This window comes from Rhinopithecus bieti, unplaced genomic scaffold, assembly GCF_001698545.2.
Source record: "Rhinopithecus bieti isolate Rb0 unplaced genomic scaffold, ASM169854v2 scaffold_45112, whole genome shotgun sequence".
Classification (NCBI taxonomy): Eukaryota; Metazoa; Chordata; class Mammalia; order Primates; family Cercopithecidae; genus Rhinopithecus; species Rhinopithecus bieti.
This window is the reverse complement of record NW_016817996.1, coordinates 187,572-200,242: the sequence shown is the minus strand read 5'-3', so window position 1 is coordinate 200,242 and position 12,671 is coordinate 187,572. Positions and strand designations below refer to the sequence as shown.

Here is a 12,671-nt window from a genome sequence, read left to right as displayed (position 1 = left end):
AGCGAAACTCCGTCTCAAAAAAAAAAAAAAAAATGAGAAAAAACACAATTACTTTTGCACCAGCCTAATATATACTGGGGTGATGTTCAAAATGTTTAATAATCCACATATACAGTGTACCATGGAGGATGCAATTCCCACAAACAGCTATGTGAAGGTGGGTCTGAGGGAGTTCCAGCCAGCACACTAGCACTGGAACCAGATGTCCCACCTCCACACTGGGGCTGGTCTTGGTCTGCTCTGATGAGCGGAACAGTCTGGATAAAGGCCAATGTGAGAGAGTTACAGAGGTCTGGCTGGAAGGTTGGGGGGCACCAGGGTGCCCCACTTCCAATGCCCACCCTTAGCTCTCCAGTGCCATGATGGCCAGGGGTCCCTTGAAAGAGCTGAGTGCAATGTTTTGTTTTTTTTAACAAATAGTAAATAATTATTTTAATATTTTAACAACCTCTTTTTCTGCAGCATTCCATCTGAATATCACCTCACTCTTGCATAGTAGCACTGTCTGTCATGTACACACACACACACACACACACACACACACACACACACACACATGCACATACACACTAGCGTTTCACTGGCCAAAGCAGACCAGATCCACCCCAGAGAATCTTACATAGGTTCACATGTCTGCATATCCCTATATGCACATTATATGTATATATGTGTGTATCACTCACCAGAAACTTTGGCCTCTGAAAAATTTATCATTTCCAATTCTCCTAAGTAAATGGAGGTCAGCCATGATTCTGACTTTAGTCCTTACTGCAATTCTCCATTGGCTTTCACAAGAATGAGTAATGTCCTTAATTGTGCTGGTTATTTACCTATAGTTTTTCAGCTACGTGCTGCCTACCCTTTCACTCTGTTCCGTAATGCTGGGGACTAGAAATCTGAAAACTGTTTCCCAAGCTCCTTTGCCAATTACCTTCCTGCAAATAGGAGGCGCTAGAGGAAATCAGTGGGTTGCAGGAGGGAAATGGGTGCTGTGTTGCCGCCTCTCACTCTCTCTCCCCATCTACTCCCTCCCTTTTCTTTTCTGACAATGACTTCCGTTCCTCCTGCAAAGCTCAGCTCTGGAGTGGCAGTTCTCCTCTACTCTTCTAAGTGACGGTACCATCACCTCCTCCCTTCTGTGACCCTAGACACAGGAGTAGCAGCTGCTTTCTAAAGTTACTAATCTGTGGTTTATCTCATTTTTCCCTCTTCTTGCCTTCCAACACATTTCATGTATTAAATTCACTGTTTAAAATACCTAGTGTGCCTTTTGATTTCCTCGCTAATATTGAAATATTTCCAAAATTGGTAGAAACTCACTGCTTGAATCTATTTCTATTAAGAATCAACGAAATGGAATACTTTATTAGGCTGATTTGAAAATGGGCCGATGCCTACCTATTTAGCCTAATAGGTTTTCCTGCACGTTGATGGGGATTCAAATAAAGGGCATTTTATTTATTCTTGTTCTTTTCCAAAACTACAGGATTGTTATTCAGAAATGCTTTGCTGAGTACCTCAGTTTACCTTGTCATCCTTAAAGAAAAAATTTTCTGATTCTTTTGCATATTTACCTCTTAATTCTATCTCATTTGCTTTTATTTCCACATGAGCCCAACTTCCATTTTCAGCATTTTTCCTTGACCTTCATCTGATCCATCAGGTAATTTCGCTCCTCTTTCCTTTTGCATTTGTGCCTGATGAATCATATCTCCACCTGTCTCAAATGCAGCATGCTGTTTTTCATTTGTAACAGCCTCTCATGCTCAGAGCTCATATTACCAGAAATTTCTCATAGGAGTCCTTATCCACATGTTTCTTAAAACTGAAAACAGTCTCATTGTGTACCAGGAATACTTTAGTCTTTTTGCTATTGCCCTCAGTGACAATATTGCAATGTCATCCTTTACCTTTTAGGGTGGATTTTATTCATTTCATCTATCAGTGATATGATCTGGCTCTGTGAGAGCCAGAGTCACGGGAGTAGCACAGCTGCTACTCCTGTGTCTAGGGTCACAAAAGGGAGGAGGTGATGGTACCGTCACTTAGAAGAGTAGAGGAGAACTGCCACTCCAGAGCTGAGCTTTGGAGGAGGGACTGAAGTCATTGTCAGAAAAAGAAAAGGGCAGGGATTGAGGGGGAGAGAAAGTGAGAGAGCCCAAATCTCTGTAATCCCCATATGTCAAGGAAGGGAGGTGACTGAATCATGGGGCAGTTTCCCCGTGCTGTTCTCATGATAGCGAGTTCTCACGAGTTCTGATGGTTTTAAAAGTGGCAGTTTTTTCCTGAACTCTCATTCTTCCCTCCTGCCGCCTTGTGAAGAAGGTGCCTGTTTCCCCTTCACTTTCTGCCATGATTGTAGGTTTCCTGAGGCCTCCCCAGCCATGTGGAACTGTGAGTCAATTAAACCTCTTTCCTCTGTAAATTATCCAGTCTCATGTATTTCTTTATAGCAATGTGAAAATGGACTAAAACCATCGGTTTCTGAATACAAATGTCTTTTTACTTCATGTACCTGGAATTTTTTTCACTGTCAGGTTTTTAAACTGTTAAAACTCTTGGGTGTAATTGTGTCTGTTTTGGCAATGAGTCAGATGAAAGCCATTTCTTCAAAGAAGTGATTAAAAAATCTTGGTGTGTAACAGCTTCAGTTCAGGCCCCAGAGAAACAAAGAAGCATAGCCAACATGGCATCCTGTTTGGCATCTGGTTTCTTTTCACAAAAGATATTGCATTCAATGGGTCCTTAAATTTGGGGCTCTCAACTTAGCAACAGAATGCCAACAAAACTTGATCAACTAAATATTGTGAGTAAGCCTTAAGTGCTACCTTATTCAATTAAAGCTTGAGACTGCTCCATCTGTATACCCTTTTAAATCAATTTGAGGGACCTGGACAGTGTATGAGTTAATTCATGAGGACTTTTTCAAACCAAAATATCCACTACCACAAGTGTGAATTGAGGATGTCATAGCTAACACTTACATTGTGCTGACTGTATGCTCAGGTTCATTCTAAACACTTTAAATATGTTAATTTATTTGTTCCTCCCAGAAATGCTATATGGGAGGGATTTGTATCACCTTCATTCTTCAGATGAAGAAAGGCACAGAGAGGATACATAACCTACCCTAGGTAACACGGTAGTACATGGTAGACTGGGGGTTTTACTCCAGGCACTTTGACTCCAGGGTCCCTATTTATAACCACTACACCAAACTGTCTCTCAAACCTTCTCATCCACATCCTGACTCAGAATATGTACCAATTGTATGGAGTTACCCAGGTTCTCCTGCTAAGGTACTTTGTGCCCTGGTGATATTCTTCTTATAGCAACAGCAGGTTAACCTGTGGTTTATCTATTTTCCCTTTTCTTGCCTTCCAACCTATTTCCCATATTAAATTCCCTGTTTAAAATACCCAGTGTGCTTTTTGCTTTCCTGTAAATTCACGCTGCAGTCTATTTCTATTAAGGATCAATGAAATGGAATATTTTATAAGGCTGATTTGAAAATGGACCACAAATGGTCCATATTAAAGCTCCCCTTTATAGGGAGTAGGCCATACTCTGTGTCAGAGTATTATGCCAGGTGCTTTTATGTTTATATAATCTCATCTAATCTTCCCAACAATACTAAGACTTGATTATGATATTTCCAGTAGCCAGATAACCAAAGGGAGGCTAACTGAAGTTAAGTAACCTACACAGGATGAAACAGCTAGTCAGTGGAAGAAACAGAATTCAAACCCAGGCCCATGATACTGGAGCCTGTGCTCTTAACCGTTTGATAATATGGCCTTCCCTCTGCTCTTCTTCCAACAGCTCTGGTCACACTGCCCCCACCAAGTCTCCACCCTGATGCTTCTGTTCCTCCAGCACAGCTGCCTAAAAAGGACCCTCAAGAACCCCTTCTCTGATTACAGGCAGAGCTTCCTGAGCCCAGATTTCAGTCCTGGCTCTGAAACTCTGTGTGGAACTGAGGAGCTCACTTAAATTATTGAGTCTCTCTGTCCTTTTCTGCAAAATGGGAATGAACATCATCTATTTCACAGAATCACTGAAGGAATTAAAAGTTAATGTACATGAATATGTCAAGTGCTTCAATATTTTAGTTATGATAATANTGCTATGAGACATAATTATTTTCTTCCAGGGCAACTGTATCAATATTTTGGGAGGCTATATCTTAGAGCCCAATGGAGGAAGATTCTAATTAATGCTTTCTCTCACTTTTGAATAGTCTTGTAAAATTTTGATGCTCGTCTACAAAGCTGGGATTGCTTTCACGTATGCCACTTGTTGAGCCACAATTTCAGGAAAGAGCTATACCTCAGAAGCATAGTTACTTAAAGAATTTCAAAAGACTGCGTTTTCAAGACAATCTAGTGAATGGTAAAAACAGGTTTTTTTAATGAGGAAGAAAAATCGTTTATCAGAACTATTTGTAGAAGAGGAAGTAACAGTCGTTGTGATTAGAAAGGCCTGTAATTAATATACCTACTGGAAAATACATGTCCAAAATATTGGAATAAAGAAGAATTATGACTATTTTCATCAGTAACTTACTGCAAATACACAATCCAATTCACAATAAATTACAGAGTCATATGTATATGCACTTAATTTGCCAAAACACTCATAAAGTTTAATGAAGTTAAGTCCCAGTAGGCAGATTTATTACTATTCATTTAATATGAATGAAGCAAATAAAAAGTGTTTAACAACAAACATGATGCATTTGCCATTAGAACATGCTCACTAATTGCAAAATACTCAATTTGCTTAATTCTTTCTTTTATGATCAAATTAGGCCAAACCCAAGTCCATTTGTTTTATGGTACCCACTCAGCTATGCATCGTTTCTGCCACTTCCTTGATTTTGAATCTGCCCTAAATCTTGTGATCTGCCTGGCATATTCAGGCTCATATCTAGCCAAGGAATTAATCAAAAGTTGGTGTTTTCTGGCATCACCAGTTTTAATTGCTTGGACTTGGGTTAGTTGAAAGGCACAAGGCCAGTAAAACTTGCCAGAAAAAAAAAAAGAAAGTACAATAAATATAGCACTTACTGCTTTGAGGTCTTCATTAACATGAGTATCATTCATTATAAAGTCTGGATAGCCAACTTTTGCCAAAACAGCTCTCGCCTATAAAAGGAAAAGAAAATAATGTCAGAGTTTCAGCACTTAAATCATTAATAATCACAAGATGTAGAAATGCGCCCTTCATCTGAAAATTCCATTTACTGAATATCTACTATGTGCAAGCCACTGTGAAGGGCAAAAGTAGATAGATATATACTGAGAGACTTCGGTATACTAAAAATGCAGTGAATGGAGCAAATAACTGTCTAGTACAATGTAAATAAAATAAAAATTTTAATAGAAATAGACAATATTGTTATCAAAGTCCAGAACACAGACTGTTTCTGCATGGAGAAAATGCTTAATGGAGAAGGTGACTGAATCGAGTCTTAGAGAATGGTTAGGATTTCAAAATGTAGAGCTAGAAGAACATTCCAGGAGAATAAACAGGGGCAAAGATGGAGGCAAAAATATGTACAAACCATACATCTGATAAAGGGTTAATATCCAAAATATATTTAAAACTCAACTCAATATCAAGAAAGCAAATAACCTGGTTAAAAAATGGGGAAAGGAGGTCGGGCACAGTGGTTCATGCCTGTAATCCCAGAGCTTTGGGAGGCTGAGGCAGGAGGATTGCTTGGGGCCAGGAATTCAAGACCAGCCTGGGCAACACAGTGGGACCCTGTCTCTACAAAATGAAAATAAAACAAGCCGGGCATGGTGGCACCTGCCTATAGTTCCAATTACTTGGGAGGTTGAGGCAGGAGGATCACTTGAGCCTGGGAGGTAGAGGCTGCAGTGAGCTATGATCACATTACTGCACTCCAGCCTAGGTGACAGAACAAGAACCTGTCTCAAAATAAATAAATAAATAAAGTAATTAAAAAGGGAAAATAAAATGAAAATACATTTCTCAAAAGAAGACATACAAATGGCCAACATTTTTTTTAATGATCCACATCATTATTCATCAGGGAAATGAAAATTAAAAACACAATGAGATATTACCTATCACCAGTTAGAATGGCAATTATCAACAATACAAGACATAACAAGTGTTAGCAAGGGTGTGGAGAAAACGGAACTCTTGAGCACTGTTGATGGCAATATAATTTGATACAGTCACTATGAAAAACACTATGGAGGCCAGGCGCGGTGGCTCACGCCTGTAATCCCAGCACTTTGGGAGGCCGAGGCAGGAGGATCACAAGGTCAGGAGATCGAGACCATCCTGGCTAACACGGTGAAACCCCATCTCTACTAAAAATACAAAAAAAAAAAAAAAAAAAAAGATTAGCCGGGCGTGGTGGCGGGCACCTGTAGTCCCAGCTACTCGGGAGACTGAGGCAAGAGAATGCCGTGAACCCAGGAGGCAGAGCTTGCAGTGGGCCGAGATCCCCCCCCCCCCCCCCCCCCTGGGGGACAGGGTGAGACTTCCCCAAAAAAAAAAAAAAAAAAAAAGAGAAAAGAAAAACACTATGGGGTTCGTCTAAAATTAAAAATATATCTACCATACGAAGCAGTAATCCTACTGGGGATATAGCCAAAGGAAATGAAATCAGTATGCTAAAGAGATATCAGCGCCTCCATGTTCACTGAAGCACTATTCAAAATAGCCAAGATATGGAATTAGCCTAAATGTCTATCAACAGAGGAATGGATTAAAAATGTAGTATATATACACAATGGAATACTATTCAGCTTTAAAAAAGAAGAAAATCCTGTCACTTGTGACAATGTGGATGAACCTGTAGGACTTCATGCTAAGTGAAATAAGCTAGGCACCGAAAGGCAAATACTGCATGATCTCATTCATGTGGAATTTTAAACAGTCAAACTCATAGGAGACAGTATAGTAGGATGGTGGCTACCAGGGGTGGAGGAATGGGTTAGGGAGTTGGTCAAAAGATACAAAATTTCAGTTAGATAAGAGGAATAAGTTTAGGAGATGTATTGTACAACATAGTGACTATAGTTAATAACAATGTATTGTACACTTGAAAATGGCTAAGGGAGTAGATTTTAAATTTTATCACAAAAATGATAAATATATGAGGTGATGGATATGTTAATTTACCCATTCTCTAATGTATACATGTATCAAAACTTCATGTTTTACATCATATATATATATATAATTTTGTCAGTATATATATGTAGTCAGTTTAAATACATAAAAATGAAAAAAACTACGAGGAGATAGCAAACACACACGATAATGGCATATTGAAGAGAGGGCGAGTAATTTAATGTAGCAGGACTATAAGTACATGAGGATGGAGAGCAGAAAATAAGGCAGGAAAATTGGCCTGGGGTCAGATCACAGGGATTCCTGAATGCCATGTTAACAAGCCTAAATTTTATTTTACAGCTAAGAGAGAGCTAAATATGTTTAGCATGGGAATAAAAGGAGATGAGTCACGCTTCAGGAAGATTATCTTTGCAACATTATGAAAGATGGCCAGGATGCCAGCAAGATTGGAGGCAGTGGTCTAGAATAATTTAAGATACATCATAATGTCGTAACCATCATTTAGACAGACAAAGGTACAAATTATCCTCTGTGTTTTATAACAGATAGGGAATAAATAAAGGAAAAACAAACAGGCACATATGAAGAACCTCAAGAGCAGAGATTTGCAAAATATGGTCCCTGGGCCAAATCCAGCTACCCTACCCCTGTTTTTATAAATAAAGTTTTATTGGAACATAGCCACACTCATTTGTTTACCTGTCATCTATGGCTGCTTCTGCAGTACAGCTGTAGAACTGAATAATTGGGTCAGACACCCTGTGGCCCACAAAGCCTCAGATATTTTATCTGGCCCTTTCTAGAAAAAGTTCGTCAACCCTTGCTGTAGAGAAACTTTACAGTTCCATGTGAAAAATTTCTCTCTCCCTTCCCCAGATTCTGGGTTTCATAAAAGCAAAAGAGAAGCTTACAAGTACACTGTCAGGGCTCCGACCAGATTCCGTGGGATCCCTTTTATAACTTCTGTGCCTCCCTCCAGCATCTGTTGCTCTTTTCTAATGGCCAACACCTGAGACTTTTTGAAGTCCTGCCCTAGGAGCTACTAGAGCTGCTTGCCTGCAATCAAAAACAGCTAGTTCCTGGGAGTTTATTTGCCTTCTACCCACCCTGCCTGCACCTGCACCTGCACCTGCACCTGCACCTGCACCTGCACCTGCACCTGCGCCTGCGCCTCCGCCTCCGCCTCCGCCTCCGCCTCCGCCCAAGCGGCCCTAAGCAGCAATGCGAAAGCACAGCCCCCTTGCCTCAATTCAGGACAAACTCTTGAGGTATAATTTGTACTTCCAAAGTTCCCTGCAGGATCAGACTAGTTCTGAGATGTCTCCTGAAATTGGACTCTCACCCCTCCCTGTCTTGCTTCTCCCATTCCCTTACTGATTTCTCTTGGGAGTATTTGTTTAGTAAATCACTTACACAGGAATTCTCATCTCCAGATCTGCCTCCAGATGACCTAACGTAAGACCTAGGCAACCCCAAACACATTGGTTTTATTCCAGCAAAGCCGCAAAGCAAAACCAGTGACCTTTGGACGCTGCTCTTGGCAACGAGTTCTTTCCTTTAGTCCCTTTCAATTTTCCTCACTCAAGAAATAAACAGAATAAGATAGTACAGTTTCCTTATCTTCCTTGAAATAATTCAAATATTAAACATCAGCAGAATCCTGAAACTCAAGACTTAGGATTTTACAAGGGCTGTAGGACACAGTCATAATGGGTTTTGCTGTTTCAGAGACTCAAGTATAGCACAGATCAAATTATACCTTCAAAACCCTGTGAGTTACACACACTAAAAGCTTGATGTGACCCAGATAGCAGATAACTAGAGGTTACAACTCTACCCCCAACACCAAACTAGGTCGTATGTCTACAGGTTACCTCATTCTGAGATTATTGTATTATTTCCTGCATTGTATTTAACTTTGCACTATATTTTGTCAGCTCACTATAAGTCATATGCATAACTATAGCAAGAATTCCAGATAGTTTGAGAGAGAGAGAGAGAGAGAGAGAAGAAAAGAAAGAAAAAGAAAGAAAGAAAGAGAAAGAAGGAAAGAAAGAGAACGAACGAATGAACAAGCTGAGTCATTCACAATTGTTTTCTGAAGACTGGTCTTTCCAGAGCATGCTGGTGAATTATGCATTGTTTTTTAAACCTCATCTCTGGGACCCCCCCACTGCACCACAGAGCCTCACAGAATATATTACCTTCTGCACCATCTATGCAGGTTATTGAATCCTTTTTTATTATTTATTTAGCATCACCATAACTTGAAGAGAATCAGATCAGAACAGATACAAAGAATCCCTATTTACCTCCCAAAGATACATACCTAGAATAAGGTAATAATACTAGTGGCAACATTGCCAACATCTGACTATTCTTCTTCCTAAAATGTGCTATATATGTACACCTCTATTCAGACTCAAATGTTTTTTTCTGCCACAGACTTCGTTGTCAATTTCTCCTCATCCTACATTTTTCCCTGAGAAGCTTCAGAACTACATCCTGCAATATCCCATGGCTCCAGGTTAGACTGCCAATGAGAAGCACTCATAGGCAATTCCAGAGGTAGAAGAGGAGATGCCATTCATTTGCTGTTGGTAGCCATATACAGACATGTGGGCATCTGCAGACAGCAGATACAGCCCTTTTCCAGAAACTTCTAGGTATTCTCATTAGAAAGACCTCTTTGGTGCACAAGCAGCAGAGATCATTGGCAGACTCTGCCCTTCACTCCCCAGCCCTCTGAGTGTTGCCTAAGCCTCCAATTCCCTGTATTAAATGTCTTGCTGGTTGATATACTTAGAAGAGTGTCTGTTTCCCTGAATGAACCCTAAGTAAGGCAAATAGTAATCACATCGCTTTTTAATTTTTCAGAATGGGAGAAGTGAAGCACCAATAGTTTGATGGCTTGAAGGGCAAAGTATTAGTGAGTCAGGTGTGAGATTAGTTACCCTATTGGTTACATGGACAAAAAGGAAAGGCAAGTCCCACTGTAAATACTGAGAGAGCAGTGATATAAATATTTAACAGATTGCATATTATATGCTGCAAGAAGTATTTCCTAGGCTGTTTGTGGCTGATCAAAAACTCCAGGGCTTTCCATACCCAGTGCATGCATTTTCATGCTTTATTCATACAGACATCTGGAGAGAAGCTGCACTTGACAGCTGGACATCCTTCCTCAATAGAGGAGGTTTACGCAGCTGCTGATCTTCACTACCTCTGCGACCTTAGGGAGAGTACTTAACTTTTGAAATAAACACTGCCTATTGTCTACCTAATATCTATTCTCCCTTTCTTCCCTTACTATCAGGACTCCGATTCTGCTTAGGATGACAATGGACTCAACAACAGCAACAAAATAGCTATGTTGCCCAGTTTTCTTTACAACTGGAGTCAGCTACCGGATGAAATTCAGGCCAATGACATTTAAGAAAAACTTCTTGTTGCACTTCCAATAATCCATTTTAAACGGGGACAGATTCATCAGCATGTGCTTTCTGCCTTGAGTCCAGGGTTTCTCAACACTTTGGACCAGATAATTCTTGTTGTGGGGGTTGTCCTGTAACTTGTAGGATGTTTAGCAGCATCTTTGGTTTCTACAAATTCGATGCCAGGAGCAACCCATGCCCCCCTCCGCCAAGTTGTGACACCCAAAAATATCTCCATATATTGCCAAATGTCCCCTGATGGCAAAATCACCTCCAGTTGAGAACTACTGCTTTAGTCTTTCCTCTTCTTCCTTTCTGGAATGCTGATGCAATGCCAGAGGCAGAGCAGCCATGTAGTAATCAAAAGGCAACACATATAAGGAAAAAATCTACATGCTGAAGATGGTGGGATGAAAAGCTGATGGCATTTGAAGCCCAGCATATTAGACCTGGACTGCCTCCCTCTTTCTCCTTCATGACATACAGAAAATAAAGCCCTTATTTGTTTGAAGCATTATGTGCCATGTTTTCCAATAGCTAATGTAATCCTAACACACTCTCCTTTACATCAGATGTTGAGGGAAAAAACACTAAAAATTAGTACCTACTTCACAGCGTTATCTGCAAGAGTTCAGGATGACAATGCATGTAAAACACTTCTTTTCCCTTGGTCCAGAGTACATGATGGGCAAATGTTAGTTATAGACTACACCAATAAAGTAGAAACATGACTTCTTCCAAGGATTTGGAATAACTGTTGTGTGTCTGTTTGGAGGGTCTTCCAGAGGAGTCCAGGTCATCTTATACTCCTAAACAAATAACCTGAAACTCCTGAGAAATAATGTCACTGTCTTTAGTCATACGTCCAGTTTCAGAAGACCACACTTGTAGTGAGAGAAAAAATAATGAGAAAAGAAATGCCTAGGGAGAAAAGCTATTGACGCAACCCTCTTATCAATGGAAGACAAATGTACAACCTTCTTGGAGCACAGTAGGAGATTTTCCTAGCAAAGCCAGACTCTGCATATGAGTCAAAAGAATCCAGGCTATTTGCAGCGCCCCAAAAGTTGGAGGACTCTTTTGAGAGCCACTATTGGCACACCTCTGAAAACAGACACAAGAAACACTACCAAACCCAACCCTAGAAAAAAATTAAAGATACAGATTGCCTTTAGCACTTGCCATCTTGGTTTCTGCCTTCCTCCTCTTTCCCTTTCTTGTATCTGTTCCTTTCAATACCTAGCAGGTCCTATGTGTTCATACCACTTGCAATACCATCATACCCTAGTTGGCCTTTCTGTGCTCTGTGCTCCAGAGATATCTCCCCCTTCCCTTCTCATCCATCAAAACTATTAATTTTTCAAGGTTGCTAATCCACTAGCTTCCATTGGGGCCTCAAACTAGTTTATAATAGAATGTAAGTGACTAATAGCAATCTAATATATTTACTCTGGAGAAATACTTTTATTTAAAAGAGTAGTTTATTAGTCAAAGAAATAAATACAATTAAATGAGAGGTTTTGTAGCTGAGAGAATCTTCTAATACTATTCAAATTAAACCAATAGCCTATTCCACCTAATCACCATGTTACCACAGGTAACATAGCAAGTGACCAATACTCAATAAATATTAATTCATATAATGAATAATTTGATAAACCCACTCTGATCTATGTCATCAATAGTATCAGAAAATATAAAAGGCTAGATTTTACATTTAAGCTTTAAATATAAGAGGATTAACATATGATCATAAACATCATTCAGTGCTGTTCACACCAAGGTACATTTCCCCGGGTTTTGTTGTTGTTGTCTTGAGACAGTCTCATGGTGTAATCCAAGCTGGAGTGCAGTGGCATGATCTCAGCTCATTGCAACCTCCACCTCCCAGGTTCAAGTAATTCTTGTGCCTCAGACTACCAAGTAGCTGGGATCACAGGCATGTGCCACCATGCCCAGCTAACATTAAGGTATATTTCAATATTAACTGATCTTACCACAGGAGAGAAAAAAAGGGGAAAATGAGAGATTTTGTGAGAACATATAAAACATTCTGGAAAATTAAGCAAGGTATAAAGTTCATTGCAATTGATTTTTTTTTTTTTTTTTTTTTTTTTT

At 39.8% G+C, this 12,671-nt stretch overlaps 1 protein-coding gene across 1 annotated transcript in view; it reads right to left on the bottom strand.

Annotated features, from left to right (window-relative positions):
* Positions 1 to 12,671, bottom strand: part of LOC108518259 (phosphate regulating endopeptidase X-linked) — a 156,629-nt gene that overhangs the window by 4,842 nt on the left and 139,116 nt on the right. Inside the window, 1 exon segment of the mRNA XM_017856526.1 lies at positions 5,070 to 5,147. Within this exon segment, the coding sequence (XP_017712015.1) occupies positions 5,070 to 5,147 (78 nt within the window).